The sequence below is a fragment of the Polypterus senegalus genome, chromosome 3 (genome assembly GCF_016835505.1).
Source record: "Polypterus senegalus isolate Bchr_013 chromosome 3, ASM1683550v1, whole genome shotgun sequence".
Taxonomy (NCBI): domain Eukaryota; kingdom Metazoa; phylum Chordata; class Cladistia; order Polypteriformes; family Polypteridae; genus Polypterus; species Polypterus senegalus.
The window spans coordinates 161,636,443-161,656,086 of NC_053156.1; the positions used below are offsets into that span (position 1 = coordinate 161,636,443).

A 19,644-nucleotide genomic window follows, 5' to 3' on the forward strand; every position below is an offset into this window, starting at 1 on the left:
CCTGCCTAAGGCCCTTCTCCCCTGATCACTCAGTTTAGATGGCCGGCCAGCTCTAGGAAGAGTCCTGGTGGTTTTGAACTTCTTCCACTTACAGATGATGGAGGCCACTGTGTTCATTGGGACCTTCAAAGCAGCAGAAATTTTTCTGTAACCTTCCCCAGATTTGTGCCTCGACACAATCCTGTCTCGGAGGTCTACAGACAATTCCTTTGACTTGATGCTTGGTTTGTGCTCTGACATGAACTGTCAACTGTGGGACCTTATATAGACAGGTGTGTGCCTTTCCAAATCATGTCCAATCAACTGAATTTACCACAGGTGGACTCCAATTAAGCTGCAGAAACATCTCAAGGATGATCAGGGGAAACAGGATGCACCCAAGCTCAATTTTGAGCTTCATGGCAAAGGCTGTGAATACTTATGTACATGTGCTTTCTCAATTTTTAATAAAATTAAAATTAATATTTATTTTTAATAAATTTGCAAAAACCTCATGTAAACTTTTTTCATGTTGCCATTATGGGGTGTTGTGTGTAGAATTCTGAGGAAAAAAATGAATTTAATCCATTTTGGAATAAGGCTGTAACATAAATTGTGGAAAAAGTGATACGCTGTGAATACTTTCCGGATGCACTGTATGTTTACTTATAGGCAGCATAAATGTAGGAAATTCAGCCTGGTTCCCAACCTGGTTGTTTTAATATCTCATTTATTTATTTAAATGCAGATGCTAATTCAGCCCAGTATAAGTCACTATGGCATTTGATGGACTACAACATGATCAAGGACTGGCGTTCAGTCTGGTGCCCAATAACAATGGTATATAGTTTGAATCCCGGCATCATTCTCATTGAAATAAGAGAGTTCGAAAATTGAACGGATGTACTTCTGGCAAGTCATTAGTCCTTCTTAATCCTTACAATATCTCTGGGTCAAATTTGGCCCAGTTTTGTTTGGGACCAGTAAACGTATCTTAAATGTTATCAGTTCAACTCCTAAAAACACACTAAATGTTACCTGTTCTTAAAGTTAGGATTATCAATCAATATAAAATAGGTTTAGTGTGAAAAATGAAATGTCCAAAGAACGTATATAGAATTGGGTCAAAAAAGACCCATTGGGCACAGCATTGAGTCAGTATATGAAGACTTTGTAAGAGTTAATTCAGTTCAGAGTCACCAAGACAAGAGCCCAGCACAGGACTTGCAGACACAAGGAATGAATCAGCGGTAGACTCGATTTGGTGAACTAACACTGACGAAGAGCCATTGTCAATCAATTCGACACAATCTTAGGGAGGTGGAAGGATAATGGAAGAAATGGATATGAAAGATATAAACAGATAAAGAAATATGTGAATTTGCAGACTCAACCATGAAAGACTCCACACTGAGATCCGAACCCTGGACTCCAAGTTACTGCTTCATCTAACTAATCAGTGAGCAATCAACATGTACTGTTTGTTAAGCTCATGGATTTGGTTATTTTGATTTTAAGTGGTAGCAGTAAGACAAAGATCTGAAATAAACTGAATAAGTTTTAAATGAGAACTAATCTACAATAGAGTAGTGCATGTAGAGGTGGTGATGAATTGTTCTTACTACCCATCTTAAAATGTCCAGCCGCTTTAAAAATATTCCTGTATTAGTTTATACAATGCATAGCCATTTTGGTGGTCTAAGTTTGTATTTCTTTATAAACAGAAACGTTTTTGCTTCACTTCTTGATTGTACAGACAAACACATATAGCTTTATTGACATGCATCTACTGTGTTTGTAACATATGAAACTACACAAGACAGGTTGAAATCTACTGTAAGTAATCAACGTACACCTCAGTTTTAATGTCTGCAGTGCACCATGCAATGTATACATCTTTGTTATATGCCATATGGTATGGGATTCGTAAAAGAAGTGTTAATGTTTGCGATGTGCCACGCATTAGAACAACCAATGAAGTGCATTTTATTATTAAAAATGTGATACTCCATCTTTTGGAATAATCGAGACATAGCAGGCAGGCAGACATTGACAAACTCACAGACATGTATCCTTTTATCAGGATGGACAGTATGCACAGCTGTTACCAGCTTCCTCACTTTCCCAAGCCTTTGGTGTTGAAATGCCCAGCCAGGCAGAGTTTTCTGGATAGGCTAGTACAGGGGTGGGTGGGCAATGTCGGTCCTGGTGGGCTGCAGGTTTTCATTCCAACCCAATTGCTTAATTAGAAACCAATCTTTGCCAATCTCAGACCCGATTTAGTTTTATGGCTTGTTAGTCTGCAATGTAAGGTTCTTATATCGTAGATTTTTTCCTTTCCAACGATATCATCCAAATGATTTTAAGCCTTAAATGGATAATTGTCAGTGTGTCACGTTTTTCTAATAAGTGTTTTATTAAATCAAACAGTCCATGATGAACACACACAGATGTAAATGGAAGCAAGCTAGATGGAGAACTGCTGGCTGCTTTTTCATTTACATCTTATTGCTAATAAGTAGCCATTAAAACATTGAATGCAGCTGTTTAAGACTGAAATAAGCAATTAAGATTGGGGACCCTTAACAAGCGAGACCACTAAAATGAAGCATCAAAATTTCACTTCACTTCATCAGCAGTAATTGACTTCTCATTAAGAAGGTGGGTTGGAGCAAAAACCTGCAGCCACAGTGGCTCCCCAAGACTGACATTGCCCACCTCTGGGCTAGTAGAATCTCTGAAGTACAGTGGAAGGACTTTGCCAATCGTCCTACATATTTTCAACTCTTGTTTCCTACCAGACGTATGACCCTTCTGTTTAGCATTTCTAGCTCCAGAGAGCAACATTAAGTTTACATGTTCTCCACCCAGTCATCCAAATTTTATGGGTACACTCATTCCCTCTGCTATAGTATAGATTAGTCAGGTTAACACACAACTTGAAATTGTCTTAATGTGAGTGAATGTGCTTCTGTATCCCCTGCAAAGCTCTGATGCTTCTTATCCAATTTTTTACCTGCTTTGTGTCCATTGTTGCCAGGATAGGCTCCATATACCTGCAACTATGTAACAGAAAAGTGGACTGCAGAGTTAGACACATAAGCATATCTGTACAGACCCTAAGTGCATGTTAGCAAAATGTTAAACTATAAACAACAAATGTATAAACTGAAGATTCAAGTGAACAAAGAAACTGAGTTAGATGTGAGAATAAGCTGGAATGGAAGCAGGAGAGATGGCCTGGAACAGCACCAGAATACACTTACTCAAGTGTAAAAAGAGAAACCCACCACCCTTGGAAAAGAAAATATTAGACCAGCCATAAGATACATGAAAATAAAAAAAGGGAAAGGCCCTTTAAATACACAAAGATCATCACCTTGCCAAAAAAGTATTCAATGCGTCTATTACCAAAATCTGGCATTTACAATTTCACAGCCTTGTTGAAACATGCACTTTGCTCACGGATAGAACACGGTGTGTAACCTGGGCTGTCTGTTAGTAAATTAAAAAGGTTAGTAAACAGGTTCTTGTAGAAAATAAAATGGAAATAGTACCTTTTGGGGCTGTTCCAAAACTTAATTTAATTTTTGTTTGTTTATTTTTTATTAAAAACATAAAAAGGCTCAACGTCTGTCTTGTTCTGCTTTGGTACAGCAGCACGTATAATGGAAAGCCTGGGAATCGGTGATTGTAGCTAACAAAAGCTCGGATATCCCCTTTCACCATCTGTTTTCAGCCTTGAACTCAAATGAATTTTCAGAGGTCAAAGAAAAGGTTGCTCATATCAGAGCTCTACCTTCTTATTAGAGGAAACCGCTTATGGAAATATTTCCTCTCCAAAGTCTCTGAAGACGCATTCCAGCCCCCTAGCATGGATAACACTGCTGTTAAAGATGGCTTTTTTTTGGGGGGGGTTTGGGGCAGTCACTTAGTTCACTAGTGCAATGCAACTTTTGTTGAAGGAAACTGTGTAGTGTTAGTGATGGTGTTTGTGAGAGAAATGCTCGAATGAAACCTTATTTCACCACTTTCTCATACAGCTCACGTTCAAAAGTTACGATTTAAATAATCAGATATTTCGCCCAGTGATTAAGCACTCACTGTCAAGTGTGTTGTGTAAAATAAAGTCTGACTAAATGAAAAGTGTCAAGCTGAGGATTCTGTAGCTGTTAAGCCTCATACCTTCTAAAGAAAACAGCTGTCAATAAAAACAAGGACGCTTTAAGATGAACCAATTGTGCCTTTAATAAATTCTATTTTTCTTTTTGTTTTTTTACAAAGACAGAGACGGTACACCCATGTTAAATTCACGGAGACGTGGTGCTAAGCACGGAAAATGCTGTTAGATAGTTTCTTCTTACTTAAATATGAATAGAAATCTATGTAACTGAAGGCAGATTTTCATGGCATACCAGTGCTTATAAAATAACTGACACGTAGTGACCTGAGTTCAAAAAACCCTCTACTTCCTGCCATTGCACGGACATCCATTACTGCCCTGTCCTTTTTTTGGTTGAGAAAGATCTCTAAAGAGCTAGCAATTAGACTGCGCAGTCTCTAGCTTCTACCCATCTGTCAAGAGGTAAAAGGCCTGTCCAAGCCAAACCAGTTGCACTTCTGTAATTTTTATAGCAATGAAACCACAAGCTGACTCGCCTGCTAGAGCTTCATGTCTTATATATATATATATATATATATATATATATATATATATATATATATATATATATATATATATATATATATATATATATATATATATATATATATATATATATATATATATAGTCATTAGGACCTGTACCAGTACTTTGAGGCATCCATGGCAAGTTAAACATTTCAACAACAACAAAAAAAAAAAAACACAAATATTACAGCTATACTTAAATATAAAAACTTATTGCCTTGAAAACAAATATTTTATACATTTTTACAAAGCTGTTATCACATAAAAAACTACTTTTTTATTTATTTTTTTTATCTTTTTTTTCAAATGAAGCTGCAAATGAAATACTTTGGCAAGTGACGATCACAAGAGGTGTAAAACAGGGCGGATTAAGAACTTCCAAAAATAAAAGGCTGTCATTTTCCAGCTCTGAGGTATACATTATGTACAAAGGGCATTAGCAGCAAAATTTATAGCAATATGCAGGCGGTATACAGTAATTTCTGGGAAAGTAGCCAGTAATAAAGCAAAAACAGGGTAAAAAAAGCAACAATTGGGAAAAAAAAAAAACCCTGAATTTTCATTTCCATTCGTTAAACAATAATGTGCTCTGGTAGGCTGAAATATTTCATTCTGCTGCTTATACGACACTTGGCAGTCCAGTACACGGTCATAGCACTGAAGGGAAGGGACAGAGAACAACACAGAAAGACGATAAGGGGAAGCAGAAAGGCAAAGTACACATCACTGAGTCAATAGCTTAAGTCGTGTGATCCAACTGACCAGTAGCGATGGCTCTGCATGGGTGGTTTTGGCGGGAGGGGTAACAGGGGGCTTTTTCACTCCATCTTCTTGGTATGGGATGGTTGCGCTATTATGCAGGTCCGTATTGCCAAAGTATCTGCTGCCACGGATGTGATCTATTCCTCGTACTAAATGCTTTTCGGATGGCGGCCTGTAGAGCTGTTGGATGGATGGGCTTTCTTCAATAATGGGAGTGATTCGCTCATTGCTCAAATATCTGTACAAGGCATCGTCACCTGTAAAAGAGCCAAAAGTGAGTCATAAATACTGTAAAATGTTCAACGTGTCCACCTTTATTTTACATATTATCCTTCATAGCATGCACCGTCTTAAATTTACAAAGAAAGTAAGACTACAATACAGACAAGAATGACTAAAATAATATATGCCAGTCTGCTACGCATAATTTCCAATATCTGTGATAAAAGGGAAAAATAATGTATACATCATATTTAGGCTCCTAACTTGTAAGCTAGTTTTCATAATCAATCAGAAGCTGTCACTAGGCAGCCATAGCAAAAATATGAGCATACCTTCCAAGTGGGAATGAATGTTTTAGGAACAACTAAAATCAAATTAAACAATATTGCCTTGGCAAAATATAGAAATGTGTTTGAGATTATGTCTCAATGCATGAATTTATTGGTATGTGTCAAAATGAAAGGTATTATACAGTTGCTCCCAAATTTTTTTTTGCAGTGACACATAAAACATACACGGCTAGTTCTAATCAGCGAAAGCAGTTTACTGCAGTACCTTCGGAGACATTGTGAGCGGTTTTAAAGGTAGTCTAAAGCAGCTTGGTATCCCTGCGTATAACTATAGATTATATAAAATGCAGCACCAGCTAAAAAAAGTGTTAGATTTTAGGCAGTGTGGTGTATTGGTTAAGGGTTTGGACCTAGGATTTACAATCCTGGGTTTAAATCCCACACTATGTGACCATGAGCAAGTCACTTCACCTCCCTGTGTTGCAACTAGAAAAGCAAATGAAACATAACCAATTGTATGTCAAATGTTGTATGCTGCCTTGGAGAAAAGCGTCAGCTAAAGAAATAAATGTAATCTAACTTCCTTAGCATTCCTCAGGCTGTGAAAACTGTGCTAAAAGTCCCGTGTGTCACTTGGGCAACTGTACAGATGCGTCTTGTGTAAGCATTAGGACCAAGAATCACTTGGGTTGTAAAAGTGCTGTCAGAGCTGCCATTCTTTGGCGAAATTATGTCCGAGGGTAGGTTTTCACTAATTATGAAATATCAGCACTTTACCAACAATGTTGACATTAATGAGAATATCCATCCAGCACCCAAAATGAAGAACATTTGAGAGATATATCAGGCAATTGCAGTAAAATTTTGGAGCGTTTACATTCCGGACTGCAATGTTACCATCAATGAAAGTCTCATGGCTTATAAGTGCAGACTGTCACAGATACAGTACATCACGTCAAAAAGAGCAAGATTTGCCATAAAGCTTTATGGGCTTTGGGAACCAAAACAGGATACATTTGGAAGGGACAATGTTTGATCCGAAACACAATCAATACGGCGTTGCTACATCATTGGTGCCGATTTTGATAGATTCTCTGCTGGATCAAGGTTACTGTGTAACCATGGACAATTTTCATACGTGGCCAGAGCTATTTGACATCTTGTCGCAAAGAAAGCCTAACGCTTACGGGACAGTGCTTCGTAACCATTGTGGCATGCCTGAAGACTTTCGTAGAATTTAATTTATAGTGAGGTGCACTTGTAGCTTGGCAAAAGGGTAAAGTGCTTCTGCTGAATGGAAGGACAAGAAAGACGTCTGTCTTCTTAGCACTGTACATAATGCAGCCACAGTCACTGTACTGGCAAAAGGCAACAAACAGGATACAAAGCCATGTGCTGTGATTGACGACAACGGCACAATGGGTGGCATAGATTGTGTGGAGTAAGAATTAACTTTCTATCCTGGTATGCGGAAGCAACAAAAGGAATATCACAAAAAGATACTTCGTCATCTGGAGGAATAGTGCATTTGGAATGCATACAAACAAAAAGCTGGAAAAACTGAATCTCATGCAAACTTTACATGCCAGCCTGTAGAACAAATCTTTGCCGCACATCCACCCTCCACACTACCGCTAAAGCGACTCGGTCGACCCAGCACATCAAGGATCAATCCAGAACATCTTATTGACTATACAGTACCTCCAACAGAAAAAACAGAATCCACCTTTGCAGTGTGCTGTACATAAAATGATAAATCTGGAGTGAAAACCCTTAAAGAAACACGCTATTATTGTCTAGACTGTGACGCTGGATTGTGTCTTTCACTGTGCTTTAAGATTTACCACACCAAGGACTCATTTTGAAATGATATGCCATTTTGGAATCATTAGTAGTACAGTATTATTATTATTGTTCATTTCATATTTTTATTCTTCATTACTACTATTATTTGCATATTACTATAATTTGAGATTTAATAAAAATGTAACTTTTCATGCTAAAATGGGGAGCATGCCAGTAAATCATGAAATGGGGAATAACGATGAATTAAGTCACACTGTGCCATACGTTTTGAAAATGGAAGCTCTAGTTTGGATAACAAAAACAATTACACATAATAAATACATGTAAGAAATTCCTCCTAAGGACTGGACTTACTGATCGATGAAGACAAACAGCTTCACCGTATGTGCTGTCAACATTACTTATTTTGAAATGGTTCAGACTTGTCTGGGCTGTTTTATGACTCCTACATCTTATCTCAAGAGTTCAAATCAAGTTCACTAGGAAATTCTCGGCCATCAGTTTCAGATAGAAATCTGTCCACTAAAGCTGCAAAAAATGCACAAAACGCTTATGGGGCAACACAACATGACATAAGATGGTGCAGCTTGTACAACTGAAGTGTTCCTTTTTAAGAAGGGTCATGTATTTTAAGCAGATATGTTGATTTTGGGTGAGTTAAGATGTTATAGCTACAGAAGAAAAACGTCTGGTGATGTACAGTGGTTCTCCTTTATTTGAAAAAGTTTGCATTTTCTTATTTTCCTTCCCTGGTGTGGTGGAATGCAGGATTTGAACTGAGTTAAGGGGCTGCTATTTTAAAACTGGAATTTGATAGCACCGTTTTAGCCTTAAGTTTCCCATTTCAGAAGAGAAGCAGGGCTGTTCACTTCTGAAATGTCTGCTGATTTTGAGACAGCTCTGCTTCATTTCATTACAGAGCCTCTTCATCACCTTGAAACCTTTCCTCACATACCACAGACTATAGTAGGTGCAGGACTAATATTGTTACCATAAGACAGCTTGAAAACCTGCTGAGCTGTACAAAATGTAATGAAAAACGTGGAAAGTGCAATTTGGAAAGTCAGATTCTTGCCTTAGTGTTGGGTAAACATAAAAGATAATACTCAAACAGGAATCCTCTTGCATTGAAATAAAAATGCTTCACCATGTCTGTATATCATACTGTAGTAGACTAGTCTTTCTAAATTAAACTCTCTCCAACAGATATTTTCAAATTCCCCAATTCCAGATGTTACAGGCTTTGTTTTTGACTAGAAAAGCATACAATTTATTTTAAATTAAAAAAAGGGTTACATCTAGGTAAACAGGTTGGAATGCAAGTGGGAAAACCCAACTATCCTTTAACTGAAATACTGAACCCAATTTATCCAATTTCATAACCACGGGGACTAGTGTTGGATAAGTACTAAACTTTTGACTCTGTATTGATACTAGCTCTTAGACCTCAATACCAATAGCGAAATTCTGAATAACAGAAAACTTCCTCAACCACCCAGTCGACCTTCCATCTCATATTTCGAGCCTGCAAACACATGTGCCTTGCTGCTCCGCTGCACAACTGTGTACCTCTCTTGTATACCGCACTTCATAAATCAATAACAGGAGGCTTCTCTTTGGACTATTCACCTCATTTACAAATATATACATGTCTGAAGAGAGGTTTTGGCTCCTTGATGATTTGAGCTGGATTTGATAAGTTTAATAATGTCAAACAGTGGATGGTCCCCTTTGGAGTTCCGATCACACTTAGAAAACAACCAAGTGCAAGGTGCTTGAAAACTATTTACTTCCAGTGACAAAATTAACAAAATGTTGGTATTGTACAGTTTTAAAAATTGGCTTTTTGAGTGCTGGTGTACTGCAAAACTCTAACAAGGATTCAGGACTATACTTTTGAGTACTCTAATGCAAGCAATGTCTACCTGTTACACCTCCAGGTTAATAAATATAAGCCCAAAAAGAAAGTGAGATGGCCTAGTATGCAGTGCTTTAGGAAGTGTTCAATACAGCCAGGTCGTCCCTCCAATAAATGATGTTTGATGAAAATTTAGCTGGCAATGTAACTAACCAGGGGCTGTGTTTGTTTTAAAGGTTAAGGGACAGGTTCAGATCTCCACAATGGCTTCACTGAGCACCCAAGAAAATTTACTAGGAATTTCTCCTTTCAGTCTGGTATCCCTGTACTCTGTTATTATAACACATAGAGCAAAACTGCTTAAAAGAGCATTTGACCTAAAATGATCTAGACAAAAATCAAGGTAACTGATATAATACTGAAGATACAGACAGGTAAGTCTGACACTTGTTTTTAAGATGATGGCTTATTATTTTATTTATTTTTATTTTTTTTTAAAAAAGGACAGCATGTATAGCCTACATGAATCATAAAGTATTAATTGTGGTGCACTTTGTTCCTAGTTTCAGACAGAACAAAAGACAAATTTATTTAAAAAAAAAGACAGTAGTAGTCCATCTGTTGTGTTAGACTGTTAAATTAGTAATGGTTATACCATTGTTATTTTGAAGACACTACTCTGTAAAGGGTGCCTGTTCAATCCCTAACTGCATTTCGCTGAGTTAGTGACTTGTATACCTTGTCTGCACTTGAAGTGTGACAAATATAAAACATAACATTCTAAAATCCACTAAAAACTAGAATGTCTTAAATGGGCTCCTCCCTACAGGGCTCTTTTTGCCTTGCATCCATAGCTGCTTATGTGTGCTCCTGCAACCAATGAATTAAACAGTTTTACTTTTACTAATTTCATTAAACAGTTCTTAGGTTTTTCATAGTCATACTATGCACTTTCTCTTAAATTTCACAATCTGAATAGCGGTAAGAACCAGTCTTTAAAATTAAAGTGAATTCAGTGCAACCAAGTGCATCCAGGGACTTCAGGGCCTACCCTAATCTGACAGGCTAAAGGAATAAAAACATAGCTTTCTGTGGAACCTGCACCAGGGGCCTCATGCATAACGTTGTGCATAGAATTCACACTAAAACATGTAATTCGGACAAAAGTGGAATTGTGTGTACGCACAAAAACATTTAGAAGCACAAAACTGGTGGTAAGCCAACTTCCACACACTTCAGCTCCATAAATCCCAGTCAGCGTGAAAAGTAATGGGGCCTGCTGCCTCACATTGACTCCTCCCAGAATTATGCAAATCAATATAAATAGCCTGTCACATTCAACATTTTGTGAAAAGACAATGGCAAAAGCACAGAAAAAAAAAAAAACTTCAGCGAATGTGAAGTGGAGGAAAGGAAGAACATACCATTTGTTGGCTTAAGCAGTGTTACAAGCAACAAAAGAAAAGTGACAGAGTGATAAAGCATTGTGGAGACACTCGAAAGTTCAAGTTCAGAAAGTCGCACAGTGCCCAAAATAAAAAGAGAAGTGGTTAAATGTCAAAGTCAAGGTGAAAATGCAAATCGTAGCCCACTGTCACGAGCATCATACGGAAGCATATTAAGGCACAGAGAAAAGACAAAAAAATTTGGGACAAAGTAAAGAGAAAAAAAGATAGAAATTTCCACTTTAATCTTGTAGTTTATTTTGTGATTAAAGTAGAATGTCGTAAACTTCACCTTAAAAACAATATTTAATTTACTAGAGTTTCTCAAATCCCATCGTAACTAAAATAGCATGTTTTCTCTGACCCAGTCATTAATCTGGACTGCCAATACTGATGTTCTGTGCAAGAGAGGACAGAGCCGACTATACTTCCTTAGAAGGCTGGCGTCCTTCAACATCTGCAATAAAATGCTGCAGATGTTCTATCAGACGGTTGTGGCGAGCACCCACTTCTATGCGGTGGCGTGCTGGGGAGGCAGCATAAAGAAGAAGGACGCCTCACGTCTGGACAAACTGGTGAGGATGGCAGGCTCTATTGTAGGCATGGAGCTGGACAGTTTGACATCCGTGGCAGAGCGAAGGGCACTGAGCAAGCTCCTGTCAATAATGGAAAATCCACTGCATCCACTGAACAGTATCATCTCCAGACAGAGGAGCAGCTTCAGCAACAGACTGCTGTCATTGCTCTGCTCCACTGACAGACTGAGGAGATCGTTCCTCCCCCACACTATGCTACTCTTCAATTCCACCCAGGGGTTTAAACGTTAACATTATACGAAGTTATTGTCTGTTTTTACCTGCATTTTTATTACTCTTTAATTTAATATTTTTTTTTTATCATCAGTATGCTGCTACCGAAGTATGTGAATTTCCCCTTGGGATTAATAAAGTATCTATCTATCTAATCACTATGTGCTTCTTAGACAGACTTTCTCTTATGCTAACAGGGGTACACAGGCACTGATCTCCACACAGAATATATTACATTCATGATATTACAGCTCCCTGAACATTTTAGAATAGTAAGATGTATACTTGATATCATTTTCATGATGAAATGCATTAAAGCATGTATGAAACATGTGGGGGCACGGTGGTGCAGCAGTAGCAATGAGCTAGTGTCCCATCCAGGGAATATTCTTGCCTCCCCAATCCAGGGATTATTCCTGCCTCCCGCAAGATACTTGCTGGGAGATGTGCGACCCTGAATGGAGTAATTTAATGCAGCAGTACTGTTTCTGCCAAGCGAACCAATGCCCAAATTCTGTCCTTCTGTTTTTTTTCTCCACATAACCAATCGCCACCCAGTGAGCTCTGTAATAAATGTAAAGCCAGCTATAAGCTTAGAATGCCGATTCTTAAAAAAATTTCTGGAACACTGAAAAATCTCCGTAATACATGTTTAATTATTCCATCCATCCAGGGTTGCACCAGTCCTAGCAACCATCAAGTGCGAGGCAGGAACAAGTTCAAATGGACTGAGGCATGACTGAGTGGAATCCATGCAGATGCTGGTGGCTTTCTTTAGGCACCATGTGCTATAAATGTCCTCCAGGGCTAGATGCTGTATCCCAATAATCACCTGCACTACTGACATAACTTGTTGTAGAGCTTTCCAATCATGTGCAGCTATGATACCACACACACAAACAATGGGTTGAAATACTCTGAATGGTACAATAAGACTACTAACACTAAAGCAGCTATGGCATTTGGAATAGTTTGTTCACTCTGTGCACCATTGTATTGTTACAGAATGACTACAATCATATGAATTAAATTTATAAATGATATACAGTTGATTTCGATATATTTGGTAAATCTTATGTGAATTTGAAAAAAGGGAGACCGCATAGAAACAGTAGCACTGCTTTCACTCTGGGTGCCATCAGTTTGTAAAACCGAGCAGAAATGTGCATATACAATTTGGGGGCTCTGGAAGCTGCCATGGGAATATGCATGGCTTCACGGCAAGTTTAGTTTGTATACATCGCAATGGGAGTGTGGAAACGGGTGTATGCAACATTTTTTGTGCATACGCACCATTTATACATGAGGTCCCAGGTCTTCCAAATTCTCAAAAGTACTGATAATATTCATTGAGCATAATTACTTCAGTGATATAGAGAACCATGTACTTAAGATAACGGAGGAAATTAAATTGCTTTTAAAAATTAAAACACTTCTTAAAACAAAGGCATGGGAATCTGGGGGTATAATGACCAAGTTATGAAGTGGGAACCTTGACAATTTTTAAAAAGCACCCAGAGGAGACAGTGGGACAACTTACTATAAATTTGATAGCCTCTTCTTGTCTGCCAAACATCTTGTGAATAAAGCTGTCTCACAAAAAAAACACTATAGGCCATCTTGATATTGATACCCATAAATCCATAATCAGAATCTGAACCATAAATAAAGGAGTGCATGGCTTAAGGAGATAGAATTAGTGCAAGGCTGGAAAATACAAGGATGGGGTCCCAATGTAACAAGTGTAATTACTCTTTACTTATAACTGCAGTCATTATTAATGAACAGTTACAGCCTCAAGTGTTACTATCAAGTAAAGGTTGGTGAGTCCAATGTGTTAAACAAAATGACAGATTTGATGCTTTCATGAAAACTGTAAGGGTCATTTGGTATTTAAACATGCCGGTCGTTATACTACATATATGTATTGCTTATTACTGGGAGAGACACTTTATGAATCTTCTTACTAACCATAGATAAGAATTTGGTAAAATCCAAAAATGAGCTAGAGAGATGATTAAAGTAAAGCAAAGAGTTCCTTTTCTAGTCACTAATATTCTTGTCTGAACAAAGATTCATTTCATAACACTGCCACCTTTAAATTATATTGATGTACAGTATATAAAGGTTGAACAATAGTAAACACTTTAAATAAATGTTATACAAAGTTGAAAGCAAAATTTTCATAATTCAAAAGTAAAGAAAATTTTAAAACTACAAAGCCTTAAGATGTGCAAATTTGCTGTGCAAATTTAACTAAAGCTACAGGCTATACAAATTGGAACACAATTTTTTCGGAATTTAAAATGATTTTAAAAAATTTCAAATTACAAAGAAGTAAATGTAACTGTGCAATGAGAATTCTGTTAGTTACAGATGATACAATACCTTTTCTGCCTTGTGCCCAAGCCCTGGAGTATGCATCAACAGCACCCAACCAGCTGCCCTCCACTGGCATAGACAGAGGACGAGGTCTTCCTGCATCACAACAAAAGAAATATCCTCAGAAGAGGTCTCACTGTTTGCTCCTTTTCTGTTTATACATAGCACTAAGAAATACATATATTTGCAGCAGCTCTTCTCTAAGCATTTGTTGTACTACATACATTTTTTTCCTAGCTCTAGCCATTGTTTAATTCACTGTTGTAGATTCTTTTACTTGAACTCTATGTGGAATGTCATATAAAATAATGATTCTATAACCGAGATTAAAGACTGATAAACTGTACTCATTCGCACAGTGTTAAGTACATGGTCCTGGTTAGTGGTTCACGAGGTTTGGCACGTCTGTCTGCATTTAGTATGCAAGCCACAGTTAACTAATAGTTCCACAGACTGTTAAACATGTCAGAAACTGAATAGAATTACGTCAAACTAACTGTGCACATTGCCTAAAGCTGCAGTTAACCCCCAAACGTTGCCGGGTCATTCTCTCAAGATGATAACACACACATAAGAAAAAGGGCATATGGATGCCATTTTTATAAAAGTTTGTTAGTCACACTCCACAATGTTCAAAGAATTCCAGCTGTCCATTTCACTTCATTCCCACAAACAAACATGACAATCATTCAACCCTGGTGTGTGGAAACTAATAACAAGCCCTTCCATGATCAGTCATAGTTTGATTGGAATTCAAGCACTCGGACTGTACTTGGTTTTTAGTGAATTACAAATTTGTCCTAAGGATTTGAACAAATAAAACTCTTAAGGTATTGCATCTGTATGTCTGTCAGATTACAGTATATAAAGATGAGGAATTGTTTAGTCTCACTGCTGAACCTTACCTATATGAACTAGAATACACCAATGATGAGCTCACACAGCAGAGAGGAATATTTTACAGTCTGTCCCTATACAATGTGGCTCAGGTCAACTGAAGATTAGCAGTGTGCATGTGGAAAATGTAAGAGAATGTCTACTGAGGACTAATGTTTTTGTTTGAAAACTTTGCTGCAACAATCCCTCAAATTTCAAAGTGATCTGGAGACATTTTTATTTTTTCTGAAATTAAATTGGAAGAGGCAAATGAAGCTGGAAGTACGAAACAGATAACTTCCATTAGAGTAAATAAGTTTATTGAATGCAGCAGTGGCAATATTGCTTAACATCAATGCTTAACAGCTCTTACATTACACATTAACATGGAAATCCCACAGGAAGAACTGCACCAAGAAGCCATGATAAAAATGAGCTAAATTTAATTTCAATCAGATGCTATCAACATTCTTGAAATGTCGAAAAAACGCTGTTTGAAACTGGAAACTTTCCTATGAAATGGACATAACTGTATCTGGTAAATACTAAGGTTTTTGTTTCACTTTCCTTCTTGTGCTCCAAAGACTCCCACGATAGGCCATGATTGTTTGCCTCACATGACACATGTTTATGAAGCAGATGAACGTATGCATGTCATGACTGTGCAAAAAATCATCATCAGAACAACTTCCAGTTGCTCAATATTTCTAAAATATCATATCTGTTTGTTTCCTATCATAACTAATTGATAATATTGATACACAATCATTTCTCTCTCTCTCTACTATATATATATATATATATATAATCAAAGTTTATATTAAAATGATATTTTCGCACTTAGGGAGTTCAAAAATGGTGGTGGAATTTTATCATGATTACATATGCATTACCTAGATTTACGTGCAAAGTAAAAAGAATTACAGTCACCTAAAAACAAAGTGTTTGTATTATATAATATTTGATGCAAGAACCTACATTTAATTATGATAATGATGGTGGGGAAAAAAAAAAAAATCATAAAATGAAATGCATTACCAGGAACACAATGGGGATGTAGCAGCTTATTGTTCCCATTACATCTTTATATTTACATGGCATGTTCAATGTTTTTACACATTATTGTTTAACTGATGATGTATAAATTAAAATAAAATTAATAATAGTAATTGAAAGAATATGTGTTATATTGAATACAGTTTTCAAAATCATGTACACATTTATATTTCCATGATACAAAAAATGTGAATGGTTGTTTAAATAAAATACTACTTCCGGTTGAGTAATTTTTCTCAAATTTCATATGTTTGTTTTTTATTATTATAGATATCTATACAAAATTTGAATCGTCTGTCTGTAATTATAACCATAGTTTACTTGAAAATTCAGTTAAAGTATTGCCTAGTGGCCCAAAACTTGATAGTATTCCTTATTTTTAATATAAACCAGGTCTAGGTGAAAGCTTTGAAATATTGTGTTTACACACATAATTTTGAAAATATTATTTTTGGGCATAGGTGGGTCTAAGACGTCCAGATTCATCAAAATCTTGAGGTCAAACTTTTTCACAATTCCTATACTTTCTCTATACCGTGTACATGAGAAAGTAATTAATGACTGCAAAAACATGAAATTTACTGTTTAATACAAAACTAAAACGCAACAAGTAATTTGGAGAAAACCTAAATAATTTCCAAACACCAAATGAAAGAGACAAATAAAATTAAGACTCGTTAACCCTAATACAAAAAATCAATTCAAAGGAGTACTTTGATGTTGCTGAACCTTAAACTGGGCATTTAATTGGAAAAGATCTAAAAAAAATTACAGAGGAATTAGGGCAGCAGTATTTTTCATTAAATAACAAACTGGTCACTAGCATGAAGAATCCTGTGTGATACTTCATAGAAATGATAAAAATGGCAATGATGGTTCCTCTTTTATTCTTTTAGTTATACACCAGCACCATCCAAAAGAATATATGAACAATGGCCCCTAACAAAGTTCATCCTACTAAATGTTTATTTATTGGCATTTATTCTACATATTTTTAAACCAATGTTCAAACTCCACAACTGATCTAGTCTATGATCAGCAATACAGTGACATCTTCTAGATCGTAATCCAGTCGCAATCATCCATATCTGGTGCACAGGTTGTTTTCTACACACAAATAAACAAACCAGGTGACTTGATAAAAGTAATTTCTGCTAACTTTAAGGGCCACTACTGATTTTAATTAACTGACTGAAATCAATATTTTCAAAATTCTAAAAGGATATAATGATTCAGCATCATGAGGAAATTCAAGTTCAGCACATTATAGGTTTTGAAAGGAAGTCCCACTAAATATAAAACAAGTGTTTAACTATTACATCAATGGGTTCCATTCTCTACACTTTCAGGGAAACTTGATTTTTGGCAACTAATTATGAAGACTGCCATAGGCATTTAAAAATGCATTACAATCTTTAATTTATGGAGTATAAAACTTAAGAGTTAATATAATGCATGTGCAAGTATGTCATTACAAACAAATTAAAAAAAATTATATAAGATAAATTTGTGCAGGTCTTTAAATTTAAATGGAAAAAGAAACATGAAATCAGAAATACATTTTTTTTTTCCAAACTAACCCTGGGACTGTTTTTTTTCTCTCATCTTTGCAGGCAAAACACTTGCTTCAACAGGATACATTCCAAGTTGATTGTAGTCTGCAATAGTGAATCGACGTTTGCTCTCGTGATCCAAAAAAGAGTTGGGGGACTCTGATCCCTTTTGCCTCAGGGGACTCTTGTACATTCCTGTTACAGAAGGACCTTCTTTGCTATCACTTTAAAGAAAGTAACAAGACAACAAGAAGGCATGAGAATGTAAAAGAGGATATCACAAGACAATACACATGCAAGCATATCTGACATTAAAATGACACAACAAAGTCTTATTATTCTAACAATTAAATGAAAACTTTCAGCTGAGATTGCATTCACCTTTCTTGCATACACTGTAGTAAAAAAAAAAAGTTTGCATGCAAAATTTTAATAGTGTGCTTCTTAATTAGAAGAAAAAATATTAACATGTGAAGCAAAAACATCATCAAAACCAATTAAAAATGATCCAATCACACCGTTTAGCATATGTAACAAGTAGGCATCCCAATGCATTCCCAACAATAGCTAGCTTTGCTATAATGAGCTTATTGTTTGGTCCATCCTGGGAATTTGCATACCGTGGGGTATAAGGAACAGCAGGTGGTGGTGGGATGTACAGGTCCAGAATGGCTGGCTTCTCTCTCTTCATTGATGAATCTTTTGTGCTTTCTGAAGACTGAACTGTTGTGTGAGAAGGGCTTGTCTAATTTTTTGAGAGAAAATAGATGCATATTAAAAAAAAACACACAAAATCTATTTCCATTTCCAGAGTTAAATTTAATGCCTCCCTCTCCCCGAAAAAGTGTGAAAACTAACTGTACTGCCAAAGAAACAAATTTAAAAACATATTTCTAATCATTATACACTGTAAAATCTAAATGGAACAGAAGCTGGACAAGAAAAGGAAAAGCAGTATGTTTCACATTAAATACTGATATAAATATTTCATTGCTGAGGCCCAGGTTTAATTGTAATTTACGCTGAAATATTTAAAATGCTTCTACAATAAATATTTTCCAGTCACCAGGCTAATAAAATATAGCTTGATGATCATCATTCTATAACTATACCGCAAAGGTAATAAGGTTATGTATCAACAGTCACAATAACCTTAACAATTTCTGTTCTTAGATACAGTGCATAGTTCTACCATATCATGAGTCAGACATCCTGGGCTTTCATTTCCGCTTTCATTTAAACTGTCCATGTGAAGTCTGCATGTTCTCTCCACATCAGAATAAGTACTCCTCAGGTATTCCACCTGCATCTTCACAAATATGCAGACATGATTCCAAAGTGGCTCCTATGTGAAGGACAGTGTCTATGTGTGTCCACATTAGTGGGTCTTATGAGGGAAAGGCTCGGTTCACCAACAAAAGCTCGATAGACATGTGCGCCCCGACAAAACCGCGACTGACAAATGAGTGCTGACAAACCCGCTAACTGGTTTTCGACAAATGCACGCCGACAAAATCGCGAGAGAGGCCAAGAGAGTGGGACACCCTTGCTGCAATTCTTCCTACATATGCAAGGTGTGATCTTAAGGAGTATCTGCGTGCCATGCTGATGGCATGCCGCATCTCATAATATTGACTTCTAAAATAAACATTATTATATATGCTTTAAACTAGTAATTCATATTTAATTAAACTTTCGCTATTTTGTCGGGGCGATTTTGACGGCGCGTTTTAATCGGCACTATTTTGTCGGCGTGCATATGTCTATTGCGCAAATGTCGGGTCACAAAAGGCTCTTAGTCCATAGACTGTTTCTTGCCTTCCACACAGTTCTGCTGTAATAAGTCCAACTGAATGATCCTGAACTTAATTAAGTGGGTTTGTGAATTTTAATTAACTTTTATTAGCACTTTTCCT

At 36.7% G+C, this 19,644-nt stretch overlaps 1 protein-coding gene across 2 annotated transcripts in view; it reads right to left on the reverse strand.

Annotated features, from left to right (window-relative positions):
• ipcef1 (interaction protein for cytohesin exchange factors 1) overlaps positions 1-19,644 on the reverse strand; it is a 307,632-nt gene that overhangs the window by 181,013 nt on the left and 106,975 nt on the right. For both annotated transcript variants that reach the window (XM_039748169.1, XM_039748168.1), the window contains exons 10-13: positions 18,349-18,473; positions 17,756-17,952; positions 14,250-14,339; positions 5,432-5,688 (exon numbers count right to left, since the gene is read on the reverse strand). In XM_039748169.1, coding sequence (XP_039604103.1) covers positions 5,432-5,688; positions 14,250-14,339; positions 17,756-17,952; positions 18,349-18,473 — 669 coding nt within the window. The remainder of the gene's footprint in view (positions 1-5,431; positions 5,689-14,249; positions 14,340-17,755; positions 17,953-18,348; positions 18,474-19,644) is intronic.